General features: G+C 43.9%; 1 protein-coding gene across 1 annotated transcript; it reads left to right on the forward strand.

The window, feature by feature from the left end:
- The first annotated feature begins 503 nt into the window (after nucleotides 1–503).
- LOC119356219 lies at nucleotides 504–2,185 on the forward strand. The gene is made up of 3 exons (XM_037623148.1): nucleotides 504–618; nucleotides 990–1,064; nucleotides 1,254–2,185. The coding sequence occupies exons 1-3, from the start codon at nucleotides 504–506 to the stop codon at nucleotides 2,183–2,185; spliced, it is 1,122 nt and encodes a 373-aa protein (XP_037479045.1).
- The last annotated feature ends 15,014 nt before the right edge of the window (nucleotides 2,186–17,199 follow it).

The raw sequence follows: 17,199 nt of genomic DNA on the forward strand, positions 1-17,199 counted from the left end.
ATCGGCCGAATAATTTGGCCCAGTTTGAATTTTTTTTGCCCGGCCCAGCTTCCGGAGCCTTCCAACTAAGACAAAAGCACGAAACCCCAATCGGCCAACCCTAGAATCGCTCGTTGCTTGTCCCTCCTCCCGTGTGCGGCGCCGCCGCTGCGCACAGGACAGCGAGCGCTTCCACCCCATCTCCTCGCCCTCGTCCACTTCTCCGGCCAAGCCGCTCACTTCTCCTCGCCCTCGTCCACTTCTCCGGCCAAGCCGCTCACTTCCACCACTTCTCCGCTGCTATAGTTGATCTTCTGAATGTTTGCAAGTGATGGCTGTCCGTACTGTTCATTTCAACAGAATAGCACTGCATCCCTATGTACAAAATGCATTTTTCCAACAGAATAGCACTGCATCCCTATGTGCTGTTCATCCCTATGTATTTTACTTTCGGAGAAACCTCTCAAAGTTTTACATGGGGGCCTAAGATTGTTTCCTGTCCTTTGCTTCTCCAAGACTGCAGCATGGTGCTCGGCGGCTGCGGCAACGGAGCTGATGGAGCACGATCCGACCAGTTCAACGGAGGCAGTAGCACGGGGCAGCGGCAGCAGCATGGAGGGCGTCCGCTTGACTGGGAAGGTACAGATGTTGAAATGATGCTTGTGTGCAACATTAAAGTTTTTTCTCCAGAACAGATTAGTTTCAACAGAAAAGTAGATGTTGACTGATGATTAATTTCAATGGTCAGTGGTACCATTAAGTGGTGGTTCTAGAACTAAGCATCATTGTATCTTTCTCAAGAATAGATTACAGTTTGTGACTTGTCTGTTTGTCAAACTAGAGCATCGAGTTGTATATAAATTACTTATTCCTTAGTATCTGAACTAGAGCATTGGGCTGTACTGTTTTTGTTTATTATTAATATGAGGACACCCTAGTAAGCGACGGTTGCTTCCTTAGTTACCTACTCTTCATAACTGACCGATGTCCTTTTGTCACTTGATTTTCAGGTGATGGAACTGCAAATAGGAGTGGCAGCGGCAACCATGATGCAGGTGCAAGTGGTTCCCAAAGCTCTTGGAAAGTTTAGAGTATTTGGATCTCTCTTTCATATTTCTATATAGTAAGGCATATATCTTGATCTTATTGGTGCACATTTCTAGAGTATTTGCTTGGTATGCTGCCAGATTACTATGCTTTGCTTGTTCACACGATGCAAATGGAATATTGTTAGGTTCAATTAAAGTGATGTTGTTTGTAACTTTGCAATGCAGGAATTAAAGATAATAACTTATATGATCCTTGGAACCATACATGGCCGTATTCTGGGGGTTTTCATTGTATGTACTGTGGCCTAAAGCACAAAGGTGGAGGTGCAACCCGTGCCAAGGAGCACCTTGGTTGGATTGTAGGTAACGTGAGGAGCTGCCCAAATGTGCCAAGAAATGTGAGAGATGCAATGAGGGAGTGCCGGGATGAATCGAAGAGGAAGAAAAGAGAGAAACAAAATAGCAGGCTGAGAATTGAAAGAAATATTATGGAAGGGCTGTATCAACAAGGAGGGGTGATTAACATAATAGATGATGATGAAGAAGAAATTCAGATGAATATTAGAGAGGCATTGCGTGACCCGAATGTCTCCCGCAGAGTTGATAGGAGGATTGGCAAGGGGAGTGTGGGTGACGTGCGAGTTGCTGTTGGCAAAAGGAGTATCACCGCATATTTTGACAAGCAATTATGCAGCAACAAAGTATCTATGCAGCCCAAGATCAGTAGTGCTTTGGATCCTAATTCGAGAGATGCACTTGGCCTAGCTTGGTCCAAGTTTTTTCATGCCAATGATATTGCTGGACGTAAAGCTGACTGTCCATACTTCCGAGCTGCTTTGAAGATCACTCAACAATTAGGGCCTACTCCTATACCAACCGCGAAGGAGATTGATGGAAAATATTTGGATGCAAACTATGATGAAGCAACTTCGTTTCTTCAGAAATTCAAACAAGATTGGAAAAACTTCGGTGTGACCCTTATGTGTGACTCTTGGACTGGTCCAACAGGAATGAGTCTCATAAACTTCATGGTGTATTGCAATACACGAATGTTCTTCCTCAATACTATTGATGCATCCGGTCAGACTCAGAATTTAGGTTACTTCCTCCTCTTCTTCGCGTTTTACATTCTTCTTGAATACTTAGAGTTGTCCTAGAATTGTCTTATGTTCATGAAAATATTTGCTTTGTTCTAGTTAGGTATATACATATGTTTTTGCAATACTTTTCTTGAATAGTTGGATCTGTCCTAGAATTGTTTTATGTTCCTAATGCTTTGTTCTAAGTAGGTATATATGCATTCTACATATGTTCTTACAATACATGCTTCTTGAATACTTGGATCTGTCCTAGAATTGTTTTATGTTCTTAAAATACCTGCTTTGTTCTAATTAGGTATATGCATCTTACATAATTTTGCAGACTTTATCTATAGAGAGATTGAGAAGGTTGTAGAAGAGATAGGCCATGAACATATAGTTCAAATAGTAACAGATAATGGGTCCAATTATAAGAAAGCTTGCAAAACCCTTATAGAAGAACCAAAGTACTCTCATATTGTTTGGCAACCGTGTGCTGCTCACACCGTCAATCTTATGTTAAAAGATATAGCCAAATTTCCTGAGGTTGATGTGATAGTCAAGAGTGCCAAGACAATCTGTAGGTTCTTGCACAAGCACAATAATCTACATGATAACATGAAGAAGAACATAGGTGGTGAACTAATTAGACCAAATGCCACCCGGTTTGGGACTGTCTTCATGTTTCTTGAGAGTTACCATTTGAAGAAAGATAAATTTAGGGAGTGGATGGTTTCTCAGGATTGGAAAGAGTGTCAGTGGAGATATGAGCCTGGATACGTGTTTTCTGAAGAATGTTTGTCTAGTAATGTTTGGTGGAATGCACTAGAGTGGGTACTAGGTTCGTTAAGGCCACTTTATAAGGCCATGAGGTATGCTGATACGCAGAAACAATGCACTCTTTCTGGCTTCAAAAAAAGTATGATGCTCGCTATACAACGGATGGAAGCACATCTAGGCCCTACATCAAGGTTGTACCTTAGTTTCATGCGCAAGGTGGGCAAGAGGATAGATGCAATAGAAGAAGATACGTTTATGGTTGCAGCTGCCGTCCTTGATCCATATACACATTACAACCTCAACCTTTGCAACCATACAAATTATGCTACTGCACTAACAGATGCGATAGCGAAGATATTAGATCCAAAGAGTGCTCTTTCAGCCATTGATGAAGTTAGTAAGTTTACGGAGTGCCAAGGAAGGTTTGGGACCAGATTAGCACAAGAAGCTGCGGCGAGAATGGAGCCAAGTAAGTCGTGGTCTTTTGGTTTTAGAATTTCCATTTCCTTTTGTTTTGTAATTCTGAAAATTTCATTGGTGATATCTTGCAGCCCAATGGTGGTTTCAATTTGGAGAGGATATTCCTGCATTGCAGAAGTGTGCAATGAGAATTTGCTCACAATGTGTCTCATCTAGTGGGTGTGAGAGGAACTGGAGCGCCTTTGCTTTGGTGCACACAAAGCAAAGAAATCGCCTTTTATATGACAAGCTCAACAAGCTAGTTTCTGTCCGCTACAACCTAAAGGTATAAACCAACTCAAATTTACTTTGTACCTTGTATTGTCCTTGTGTCATATAATTTACTTGGTTTACTATCCAAACCTTGAAGATACGTGCTGAAGAAGATCAAGAGAAAGAGAGAGATATAGATAAAGAGGTTGATCCAAGTGCATTGCTGATAGATACAACAATGTTCGATGTGACAAATCCAATAATGGAGTGGCTGAATGAGGATGAAGAGGATCCAATTTTGGATGGAGCCGATGCGGCCAGTGCTGTTTTTGAGAAAATAAGGCGCCTCAACTCAAGCAGGAAGGATTCTTATGTTGGTACAAAGGCTAATAAGAAGAAAAGAAAGAGGAATCATGATGAGGAGAATGAGTATGTCGAAACTGACAGTGAGGATGACGACAACGAGAATGAATATGTTGATAATGAGAGTGAGGATGATGATGGGGTGAGTGAGGATGATGAGGATGATCAACAAGATCAGCAAGAAACACAAATGCAAGTGGAAGAAGAGACACAAGTACAAGTTGAAAAGGAGACACAAGCAAGCATTGGCAATTTGGAGACTCGTAGATCTGGACGACTAGTTAGGAAGAAGACCAAGGAAATCAACAGCCTCTACTCGTAGATTTGGTAAGTCTCTTCTTTTCGGTGTTTCTTCTTCATGATGATTACTTTGAAAAATCTAGCTTGATGCATATGTTTGAAGCGGTTGATCTTTAAATAGCTTGATGTACATTGCTTTCTTATTCTGGTGCTCTAATGTGTATGCTCACCGTGTAATGATCAGTGCGCTTGTTCTAATTGCTACTTGTCAATTATCATGTAGTATTGTTGTAATTTCTACTTATCTTCTTGTATGGCTGTTGTAATTGCTACTTATCACCTACTAGTGCTGTTCCAATTGCTACCACTCACCTACTAGTACTGTTCTAATTGCTACTTGTCTCTTAGTGCTATTCTAGTTGCTACTTATCATGTAGTGTTGTTCTAAATGCTACTTATCACTTGTATTTGTCTTTTAAATGGTACCTAGCTGGAGCTTGGAGCTAGCTGGAGCTTGGAGAATGATGCTAGTTGGAGGCTTGGAGCATGGAAGCTGGAGCTAGTGATGATTTCTTTTGGAGTTGTTGTTCGTTGTGATGCTTTGATGGTTGCCTTTTGCTGTTCGGTGTGATGCTTTGATGGCTGTCTTTTGGAGATGTTTCTACGTGAAGTCCTTTAAATTCCTAGAGTTGGTTGTACTGAAGTATTTAAACTTTGAACTATGATGTGATGGTTGTGGACTGTAAGTTTAGAACTAATGTGATGGTTGTGGACTGTAAGTTTATATTGGACTGACGCTCTTATTTTAATCCCTAGAGCTAATTTGCTAAACATTATATGATTACTCCTGATGGCTGTTGGGCTGCTATGCTTTTGCTTTGCTTTTTCAAATTTATGTGAATGTTTGGTCAAATTTCGGCCGAATTTCGGCCAAATTTCGGCCAATTTTTGTCTGAAAATTCAAAATTTGATTTCGTAATTTCGTCCGAAATTTTGCCGAAATTTTTGAAATGACCGAAATTCGGCCATTTCGTTCAGGGCCGAAAAAAATGGCAAACCGAAAATCAAAACGCAGGACCACACTCCTCATCGATCCCCTCCCAATTGAAACCCTCGCCGTCGTCACCCACCACGCCGCCGCCGCCGCCGCCACCATCACTGCCGGGCGAGCTCCTCGAGGAGATCTTCCTCCGCCTCCCGCCAGACGAGCCTGCGTGCCTCGTGCGCGCCTCCCTCTCCAGCAAGCTCTGGCTCGGCCTCCTCTCCGGCCCTCGTTTCCGCGGTCGCTACCACGACCACCATGGAGCTCCTCCCATGCTGGGCTTCCTTCGTGGTTTCTGGCTGGAGGGCTGCCACCGGGGCGAAAAAGGTCCCGTCCCGCGCTTCACGTCCACCGCGAAATTCGGCGCGCGCATTCCCAACGATGAATGGAACGACTGTGACTACTCTGCGTGGGACTGCCGCCATGGCCGCATCCTTCTTGGGGATGCGCGTAACTCCGCGCTCCTTGTCTGGGACCCCATGACTGGCTGCCGGAGGGGGCTGGACTGGCCCAACCTGGTGGACGACAGCCGCGGGGTTGCCGTGTTGTACGCCCTTAGCGGCTGTGACCACCGCACTTGTCACGCGGCTCCCTTTCAGGTGGTTTTTGTCGGCGTGGAAATGGGAGAAGATGAGGATGATGATTGTGCTGCATTCGCTTGTGTGTCCTTGCCAGAGACCGGTGACTGGAGCAAGCCATGCCCTCCATTGGATCAGTGGGGCGAGCCATGCCCACTTCTTCATCTTCCAGCCGATGCATTCATCAGGCCAATCCCCCCTGTCCTCATCCAAGAAGCACTTCACTTCATGATTCAGTCTCTTAAAGATGATAGTGAAGAAATTCTCAAGTATGACTTGAGCTCTAATAGCTTATCATTGATTGGTGCACCGATTCAGCATCCTGAAATTGTCAGTTCCTCTATCCTCCTGGCGATTGCGGATGGCAGTTTGGGGTATGCATATGTCAACGGATCAACCCTCTACCTGTGGTCAAGACTCAGCCTGGACACGTTCCGGGCCGGTCCGGTACCGGTCCGAGACGACGTTTGGACCGGCCGCCGGCGGTCCGGTCCGGACCGGACCGAACTGTCAAACGAGCTAGTATTCTAGGACCGGACCGTTGGAGTGCCAGCTCGGTCAGCCCCGAGTGGACCGAATGGACCGGCCAGCTTTTAGCTCCTGTTTGTTGCCAGGCAGTGTATATTTGCTCCTTTTAGGTCGTATTTGTTGCCAGGCAGTGTATGTTTAGGCATCTGCTGGTTTTGGAGAGTAGATTAATCAAAAGTACAACAACAACACTACTGTTAGCTACTACCTAGGCTGTGTTCTACTGTTTAGGCATCACACACTGACATGGATGTAATATGACAAGTCATCAGTGATCACTACAGTTTTCAGATAAGTTTGGACCGAAACAGCAGAAATATCACAGCCACAAACAACTAATTTGGACAGCAAGCACTGGACTAAAGTTGGACAGCAAGAATAACTAAATTTGGACAGCATTTCCTTTGTTTTTTGGACATCCACAAACTGATTTTGACAGAAAAGATGGCACAAATCAGGTTAAGCACAAATATCACATCCACAAACATAAGGTTTTATCATCATCGAACGACACGATTACAAACTTGCAATGACAATTCCAAGTCCATGTCAATTGGCAAGTTGAACATAACACAAATGAGAGGTTCATCTCCAAGCTAGCAGTGACAATTCATAGTTCATGACTTGAAAGGTTCCAACATAACAGAAATGCAAAAGTAGCCTTCACATGAGAAAGATCACTTTGACATTCATCTCCAAAATAGCAAGATCAACATCCACATGATGAATGTCTACAAGTAAGATAAACAACATTCACATAAATAATACTTGGTATCGTATGACAAGTGAAACGTGTAGGAAGAATAGTTACCAATCATTGATCTCCTCCACCACAATGGGTAACTTGATGTTCTCAACATCATCCTCTTCATTCTCATCCCTCGGCTACAAGTGTGGAAGTTAGACAAATGCTCACATCACAAACAACAAGACCAAAAAAGAAAGAAAAAAAAGGTAAGGAAAAGATGGCAAACATACCACCAGATTCAAGTCAACATGAGCACCCTTGATATAACTTGCACCAGAAACTAATGCCTCCACCATAACCGGTTTTAATGAACTCCTATAGTCATCTAATACGACACAAGTTGACAAACTAGTTTGAGGATGAGAAGTTGACAAGTTTATAACCAAAGTTCAATAGTACGAGTTGACATACCCAAAATCCTGCCGGTCGTGCTGAAGGTAGATTCCGAAGACACGGAGGTAGCCGGGATAGTAAGGAACCTCCTGGCTATCTTGGCCATAATTGGGTACCTAGGAGCATTGTCTTTCCACCGACTAAGAAGATCAAGAGCCTTGTTGCGAGGGGCACCCTCATCCTCTAAGTAGTTCCTCAACTCACTCTTTGATATTCTTGTTGAACGGGACGATAAGAAGGACTCGTACCCAGCTTGAACCGGGATACTAGGAATGTTTGCAAGGACTGGAGCTGTAACTAACTATTACCACATAAACCTGGATAAACTACCTATCGCCCTTAAATTAGTAGTCAATTGACCAGTAAAGATTAACAGATTTCTTACGAAATCTGAAACATAGCAGCAGCATCAGGTTGTAAGGGGCTATTGATACCGCTCAGCATAGGTTAAGTTCCAAAAGAAATTAAAGGTTGCAAGCACTTACCAAAGTATAGTAAACCAAACAAGCTATCATAGTCTGTTGATGGTTCACAAGCACAGTGGGGAAAAGGTGCCTATTGATTACTAGTACTTCATTCCCCTTCTCCTTCACTACATCTCCTGAAACTCTTGACTAATTATCTCCTGACAACTTATCGGGTCAAGCAACACCTGGTGCCTATATGCCAAATCCTGGGAATGCATCTTTCAGTGCTACAACTCAATCCTCTCATGCACAATTCCCAGGCATGTTACGCATGTACCATCTGCAGCAGCCTCCCTCAATCGTAAGTCCACATCCAATGGTACAGGTTAGAGAAAGATTACCTCTTCCTCTTCATGGCGCTCGGTGAGGAACCAGGGAAGGACGGACCGACGGCGTGCTGGCCTTGCTGCCTCCCCGATGTACACGTGCTCCTCCAGCTCGGACTCGGATGGGATGGCGCCGTCGGTGAAGGGAGAGGCCGCGGGTCAGGCTGAGCCGCGGGCAACGGCGCCGTCGCCTTAGGGTTAGGGTTATGGATAGAACAGAGGAGGCACTGCCTCTGTTTGAAGAAGGAATCGATCGAGGAGGGGGAATGGAACAAGGGGGGAGGGGGTTGCTCGGCTCGGGGGCTCGGGGCCTTGATCTGTTACACAGTTTATGGGCCTTGCGCCATCGGTCCGCTCGGTCGGCCCGGTTAAAGACAGGACCGGACCGAACTTTTTTCGGTCTGTTTTGCTGGGCTCGGACCGGCATATTTTCCTATCGGGCCTGGACCGTGCAGGCCAGTACTAAACTAGCCACGAGCGGGCCGCAAAGCCCGCTCGTGCCGTCCAGGCTGAGTCAAGACTGATCGATTCCAACGAAGTTGCCTCATGGAGTCAATGTACAATTATCAATCTCATGAACCTTCTCCCCATCCAAAATCCTGTGGAAACAATTAGAGTAGTTGGAACCGTGGAGGGCGGTGATGTCGTTTTCGTCACCACGGTGCTGGGCATCTATGAGATTAATGTCGATTCGCAGCTATGGAAGAAGCTAGGGAAGAGAGAAGATTTAGATGCTATGATTCCATACATGAGTTTCTACAATCGGTAAGGTATAGTTGTATTTATATGTCATTTATTCTGATTTGGGAACACCTGTTAAGTTATACACCAAATAAGTTAGTGGAACAAACAAAACGATCGATCTCGAATCAGATATAAAGTTTCGTTTCAAATGTTCCCAAGCAAAGTTCTGGTGATTTGTAATTACAACTAATTATGCTAATTTAATTGGCTATTTATATCGTATCATGCCATCCCCTTTTTGGAATCACACCGGCAAATTTATGTTTGCAGAAAGGGTGATGCCCAGTGACGTGGCGCATTGACAAGGTATGGTTGAATATGCTTAAGGGCAGGAGGCCACTCTCATCAACAGGAAAGATGACAAGCTTAGGCGGCATGGGTCTTGTGATGAATTATATCACTACATAGTAGCTCTTTTGGTGCAGTGGTGCTTGCTTGATTTCTCATACTGCTTTTAGCTTTTTTCAGTAAGCTTGACAGTTTCCCCATGTTGTTTTCGTGCGTAATTGGATGATGGATTATGTTGTAAACTTGTAATGAACCTTCAATTCTTGCAGCAGTAGTAGTAACCATTTGCTCTGTTGTATAATTTGATTTGAAAATGCAGCTGCGGGTAGTAGCTTAATCTTGTAATTTTGAAAATTCTATAGTTTGATGTCTTGCAATGAACCTTCAGTCCTGCAGCTGCATTAAGAACCATGTGCTTTGTTGTTTCATTTTCTTGACAATGCATCTGTAGACAGGAGCTTAGCCTTACCATTTTGAAAACTTTACAGTTTGCTCTCCCAAATCTGAATTCATCTCTCATGAGTTCATAATGATGACGTGTCTAGAGCTAGTGGTTTGTCTCGCTCTAAAGAAGTAGAGATGGTGATGGTTTGTGCATGCTGTCTCACTGATATGCCTTTATTAATTTAGTGAATTTGGTTAGCGTTTGTTTTTTTAGGAAAGCAATGTTACTGACGAAGTGACGAGTATCACATGTAAACTGGATTTTGAGATACATGTTCAGGTAAGTACGGATATGGTGTTGTATTGCTGCCTAATGATCTTGGAAGTTTTTGTTTCGTTATCTGTTGCATATTTTGGCCTCCAGTGCACAAAATGTATTTGCATGATTTTTGTCGAGAATTTTTACTTTTCTGAGTAAGATTGGTAAATTTTTCATGTCATCCATAAGGACTATCCTATATGTATCTGCATGCAGTACCATTTAAAGAACTATATAGTTTGTTCTCCCGGCTTCGGTCCAATCTCTAAAGTCCTCTTCCAGAGTAGGTTCGGATGATCAGCACAGCATGAGGGCTTGTCCTGAGCTAGGATTTTCCGCCGATCAAGAGATGGTCAGGGATTGTGCATTGCTTGATTATAAATCTTAATTACTTTCTGAACCGAAGTACTGAACTAATACTACATGTCAGGTGTTGTTATTACTGCAGATTTTTTTACTTTTCTAGCAAATTAATGTTACTACAGTTATCTTGCCATTGTTTTTTGTTGCCATATTTTTCCTATATAAGAGTAATGGTACTTGTTGCCTAGATTATAAATGCAAATTCATGTTCTTGCAGTAATATAATCTCTACTACTATTAAAAGAGCAAGCGTTTTCTTTCTTACAAACACCCGGTTCAATGTACACTGGTTAATTATGGTCATTGGATTATCTAAGTCAATGAAATCTAACATATTAGATTATTCTAACAAGATATCATGGGTGCAATTAGCAATTATAATAGGAAGACGAATCATCTGCGGACGAAAATCAATTTCCACGCCCCACTACGGCAACTTCGCTGTACGCAAACCCCGAGACCCCCAAATCATGGTAATTCCCCATCCGTGTGCCCCGCTTCGCTCGAAGATGCGCCACCCCGCATCCTTCCTCCCGCCCAAGGAGAAACCCTAACCCTCGCCCGGAAGGAGCAAGAGCGAGAGCGCGAGGGAGAGCAATGGATCCTTCCAAGCTGGGCAAACTACGTTCGTACGTGGAGGCTTGCAAGAAGGTCCCGGCCGTCCTCGCCGCCCCCTCACTCACCTTCTTCTGCGACTACCTCCAATCCATTGCCGCCGTCGGCGCCTACGCCAAGCCCACTCCCAGGTTCCGATCCGCTGCCCCTTCCCTTTCTCCGGCCCCAATCTCCTCCTTCCCTCTTCTTGATTGTGTCCGACTGCATATTTAACTCTCTTGCACCAACAGGCTCCCGTCAGCCATGTCGCCTCCATTGCCCGGTCGCCCATTGGAGCACGGACCCGCCTCGCACCTCCTGCCACCCGCCGCCAGTTTGCCAGGCAGGACGCCCTTCTTCCATGCTTAAGGTGAGGAATATTGATTCTGAAGGAAATATGCCCTAGAGGCAATAATAATGTTATTATTTTATTTCCTTATATCATGATAAATGTTTATTATTCATGCTAGAATTGTATTATCTGGAAACATAATACTTGTGTGAATACATAAACAAACTAAGCGTCTCTAGTATACCTCTACTTGACTAGCTCGTTAATCAAAGATGGTTATGTTTCCTAACCATAGACATGTGTTGTCATTTGATTAACGGGATCACATTATTCGGAGAATGATGTGATTGACATGACCCATTCCATTAGCTTAGCACCCGATCATTTAGTATGTTGCTATTGCGTTCTTCATGACTTATACATGTTCCTATGACTATGAGATTATGCAACTCCCGTTTGCCGGAGGAACACTTTGTGTGCTACCAAATGTCACAACGCTGGGTGATTATAAAGGAGCTCTACAGGTGTCTCCAAAGGTAAATGTTGGGTTGGCGTATTTCGAGATTAGGATTTGTCACTCCGATTGTCGGAGAGGTATCTCTGGGCCCTCTCGGTAATGCACATCACATAAGCCTTTTCAAGCATTGCAACTAATGAGTTAGTTGCGAGATGATGTATTACAAAATGAGTAAAGAGACTTGCCGGTAACGAGATTGAACTAGGTATTGAGATACCGACGATCGAATCTCGGGCAAGTAACATACCGATGACAAAGGGAACAACGTATGTTGTTATGCGGTCTGACCGATAAAGATCTTCGTAGAATATGTGGGAGCCAATATGAGCATCCAGGTTCCGCTATTGGTTATTGACCGGAGACATGTCTCGGTCATGTCTACATTGTTCTCGAACCCATAGGGTCCGCACGCTTAAGGTTTCGATGACAATTATATTATGAGTTTATGAGTTTTGATGTACCGAAGTTAGTTCGGAGTCCCGGATATGATCACGGACATAACGAGGAGTCTCGAAATGGTCGAGACATAAAAATTGATATATTGGACGGCTATATTTGGACACCGGAAGTGTTCCGGGTGATTTCGGAGAAAACCGGAGTACCGGAGGGTTACCGAACCCCCCCGGAGAAGTAATGGGCCTTATGGGCCTTAGTGGAGAGAGAGAAGGGCAGCCAGGGTGGGCCGCGCGCCCCCTCCCCCTGGTCCGAATTGGACTAGGAGAGGGGGGGGGCGGCGCCCCCCTTTCCTTCTCCCTCCCCACTTCCTTCCCCCTCCTAGTAGGAGTCCTACTCCTACTAGGAGGAGGACTCCTCCTTGGCGCGCCTATAGGGCCGGCCGGCCTCCTCCCCTTGCTCCTTTATATACGGGGGCAGGGGCACCCCTAGACACACAAAGTTGATCCACGTGATCATTTTCTTAGCCGTGTGCGGTTCCCCCTTCCATCATAATCCTCGATAATATTGTAGCGGTGCTTAGGCGAAGCCCTGCGACGGTAGAACATCAAGATCGTCACCATGCCATCGTGCTGACGGAACTCTTCCCCGACACTTTGCTGGATCGGATTCCGGGGATCGTCATCGAGCTGAACGTGTGCTAAAACTCGAAGGTGCCGTAGTTTCGGTGCTTGATCGGTCGGGCCGTGAAGACGTACGACTACATCAACTGCGTTGTGCTAACGCTTCCGCTGTCGGTCTACAAGGGTACATAGATCACACTCTCCCCTCTCGTTGCTATGCATCACCATGATCTTGCGTGTGCGTAGGAATTTTTTTGAAATTACTACGTTCCCCAACAGTGGCATCAGAGCCTAGGTTTTATGTGTTGATGTTATATGCACGAGTAGAACACAAGTGAGTTGTGGGCGATATAGGTCATACTGCTTACCAGCATGTCATACTTTGGTTCGGCGGTATTGTTGGACGAAGCGGCCCGGACCGACATTACGCGTACGCTTACGCGAGACCGGTTCTCCCGACGTGCTTTGCACAAAGGTGGCTAGCGGGTGTCAGTTTCTCCAACTTTAGTTGAACCGAGTGTGGCTACGCCCGGTCCTTGCGAAGGTTAAAACATCACCAACTTGACAAACTATCGTTGTGGTTCTTGCTTAAGCCCGTAGCAGCCACGTAAAACTTGCAACAACAAAGTAGAGGACGTCTAACTGTTTTTTGCAGGGCATGTTGTGATGTGATATGGTCAAGACATGATGCTAAATTTTATTGTATGAGATGATCATGTTTTGTAACCAAGTTATCGGCAACTGGCAGGAGCCATATGGTTGTCGCTTTATTGTATGCAATGCAATTGCGCTATAATGCTTTACTTTATCACTAAGCGGTAGCGATAGTCGTGGAAGCATAAGATTGGCGAGACGACAACGATGCTACGATGGTGATCAAGGTGTCGCGCCGGTGACGATGGTGATCACGACGGTGCTTCGAAGATGGAGATCACAAGCACAAGATGATGATGGCCATATCATATCACTTATATTGATTGCATGTGATGTTTATCTTTTATGCATCTTATCTTGCTTTGATTGACGGTAGCATTTTAAGATGATCTCTCACTAATTATCAAGAAGTGTTATCCCTGAGTATGCACCATTGCGAAAGTTCTTCGTGCTGAGACACCACGTGATGATCGGGTGTGATAGGCTCTACGTTCAAATACAACGGGTGCAAAACAGTTGCACACGCGGAATACTTAGGTTATACTTAACGAGCCAAGCATATACAGATATGGCCTCGGAACACGGAGATTGAAAGGTCGAGCGTGAATCATATAGTAGATATGATCAACATAGTGATGTTCACCAATGAAACTACTCCATCTCACGTGATGATCGGACATGGTTTAGCTGATTTGGATCACGTAATCACTTAGAGGATTAGAGGGATGTCTATCTAAGTGGGAGTTCTTTAGTAATATGATTAATTGAGCCTAAATTTATCATGAACTTAGTACCTGATAGTATCTTGCTTGTTTATGTTTGATTGTAGATAGATGGCCCGTGCTGTTGTTCCATTGAATTTTAATGCGTTCCTTGAGAAATCAAAGTTGAAAGATGATGGTAGCAATTACACGGACTGGGTCCATAACTTGAGGATTATCCTCATTGCTGCACAAAAGAATTACGTCCTGGAAGCACCGTTGGGTGCCAGGCCTGCTGCTGGAGCAACACCAGATGTTATGAACGTCTGGCAGAGCAAAGCTGATGACTACTCGATAGTTCAGTGTGCCATGCTTTACGGCTTAGAATCGGGACTTCAACGATGTTTTGAACGTCATGGAGCATATGACATGTTCCAAGAGTTAAAGTTAATATTTCAAGCAAATGCCCGGATTGAGAGATATGAAGTCTCCAATAAGTTGTATAGCTGCAAGATGGAGGAGAACAGTTCTGTCAGTGAGCATATACTCAAAATGTCTGGGTATAATAATCACTTGATTCAATCGGGAGTTAATCTTCCAGATGATTGCGTCATTGACAGAATTCTCCAATCACTGCCACCAAGCTACAAGAGCTTCGTGATGAACTATAATATGCAAGGGATGAATAAGACTATTCCCGAGCTCTTCGCAATGCTGAAAGCTGCGGAGGTAGAAATCAAGAAGGAGCATCAAGTGTTTATGGTCAACAAGACCACTAGTTTCAAGAAAAAGGGCAAAGGAAAGAAGAAGGGGAACATCAAAAAGAACAAGAAGCAAGTTGCTACTCAAGAGAAGAAACCCAAACCTGGACCTAAGCCTGAAACTGAGTGCTTCTACTGCAAGCAGACTGGTCACTGGAAGCGGAACTGCCCCAAGTATTTGGCAGATAAGAAGGATGGCAAGGTGAACAAAGGTATATGTGATATACATGTTATTGATGTGTACCTTACTAATGCTCGCAGTAGCACCTGGGTATTTGATACTGGTTCTGTTGCTAACATTTGCAACTCGAAACAGGGACTACGGATTAAGCGAAGATTGGCTAAGGACAAGGTGACGATGCGCGTGGGAAATGGTTCCAAAGTTGATGTGATCACGGTCGGCACGCTACCTCTACATCTACCTTTGGGATTAGTATTAGACCTAAATAATTGTTATTTGGTGCCAGCGTTGAGCATGAACATTATATCTGGATCTTATTTGATGCGAGATAGTTATTCATTTAAATCAGAGAATAATGGTCGATCTATTTATATGAGTAATATCTTTTATGGCCATGCACCCTTAAAGAATGGTCTATTCTTATTAAATCTCGATAGTAGTGACACACATATTCATAATGTTGAAGCCAAAAGATGCAGAGTTGATAATGATAGTGCAACTTATTTGTGGCACTGCCGTTTGGGTCATATCGGTGTAAAGCACATGAAGAAACTCCATACTGATGGACTTTTGGAACCACTTGATTATGAATCACTTGGCACTTGCGAATCGTGCCTTATGGGTAAGATGACAAAAACACCATTCTCCGCACTATGGAGAGAGCAACAGATTTGTTGGAAATCATACATATAGATGTATGTGGTCCGATGAATGTTGAGGCTCGTGGCGGATATCGTTATTTTCTCACCTTCACAGATGACTTAAGCAGATATGGGTATATCTACTTAATGAAATATAAGTCTGAAACGTTTGAAAAGTTCAAAGAATTTCAGAGTGAAGTTGAAAATCATCGTAACAAGAAAATAAAATTCCTACGATCTGATCGTGGAGGAGAATATTTGAGTTACGAGTTTGGTGTACGTATGAAACAATGCGAAATAGTTTTGCAACTCACGCCACCCGGAACACCACAGCGTAATGGTGTGTCCGAACGTCGTAATCGTACTTTACTAGATATGGTGCGATCTATGATTTACCGCTATCATTTTGGGGATATGCTCTAGAGACGGCCGCATTCACGTTAAATAGGGCACCTTCAAAATCTGTTGAGACGACGCCTTATGAACTGTGGTTTGGCAAGAAACCAAAGTTGTCGTTTCTGAAAGTTTGGGGCTGCGATGCTTATGTGAAAAAGCTTCAACCTGATAAGCTCAAACCCAAATCGGAGAAATGTGTCTTCATAGGATATCCAAAGGAAACTATTGGATACACCTTCTATCATAGATCCGAAGGCAAGCCTTTTGTTGCTAAATTCGGAAACTTTCTAGAGAAGGAGTTTCTCTCGAAAGAAGTGAGTGGGAGGAAAGTAGAACTTGATGAGGTAACTGTACCTGCTCCCTTATTGGAAAGTAGTACATCATAGAAACCAGTTTCTGTGACACCTACGCCAATTAGTGAGGAAGCTAACGATAATGATCATGAAACTTCAGAACAAGATACTACTGAACCTCGTAGATCAACCAGGGTAAGATCCGCACCAGAGTGGTACGGTAATCCTGTTCTGGAAGTCATGCTACTAGATCATGATGAACCTACGAACTATGAAGAAGCGATGGTGAGCCCAGATTCCGCAAAATGGCTTGAAGCCATGAAATCTGAGATGGGATCCATGTATGAGAACAAAGTATGGACTTTGGTTGACTTGCCCAATGATCGGCAAGCAATTGAGAATAAATGGATCTTCAAGAAGAAGACTGACGCTGACGGTAATATTACTGTTTATAAAGCTCAACTTGTCGCAAAAGGTTTTCGACAAGTTCAAGAGATTGACTACGATGAGACCTTCTCACCGTAGCAATGCTTAAATCTGTCCGAATCATGTTAGCAATTGCCACATTTTATAATTATAAAATTTGGCAGATGGATGTCAAAACTGCATTCCTGAATGGATTTCTGGAAGAAGAGTTGTATATGATGCAACCGGAAGGTTTTGTCGATCCAAAGGGAGCTAACAAAGTATGCAAGCTCCAGCGATCCATTTATGGACTGGTGCAAGCTTCTCGGAGTTGGAATAAACGCTTTGATAGTGTGATCAAAGCATTTGGTTTTTTACAGACTTTTGGAGAAGCCTGTATTTACAA

Source organism: Triticum dicoccoides, chromosome 1A, assembly GCF_002162155.2.
Source record: "Triticum dicoccoides isolate Atlit2015 ecotype Zavitan chromosome 1A, WEW_v2.0, whole genome shotgun sequence".
NCBI classification, from domain to species: domain Eukaryota; kingdom Viridiplantae; phylum Streptophyta; class Magnoliopsida; order Poales; family Poaceae; genus Triticum; species Triticum dicoccoides.

Coding starts and splice junctions, on each gene's coding strand:
- LOC119356219 (XM_037623148.1), top strand. CDS start 504: ATGGTGCTCGGCGGCTGCGGCAACGGAGCTGATGGAGCACGATCCGAC. Junction 619..989: donor GCGTCCGCTTGACTGGGAAG/GTACAGATGTTG, acceptor CTTGATTTTCAG/GTGATGGAACTGCAAATAGG. Junction 1,065..1,253: donor TTCCCAAAGCTCTTGGAAAG/TTTAGAGTATTT, acceptor TTTGCAATGCAG/GAATTAAAGATAATAACTTA.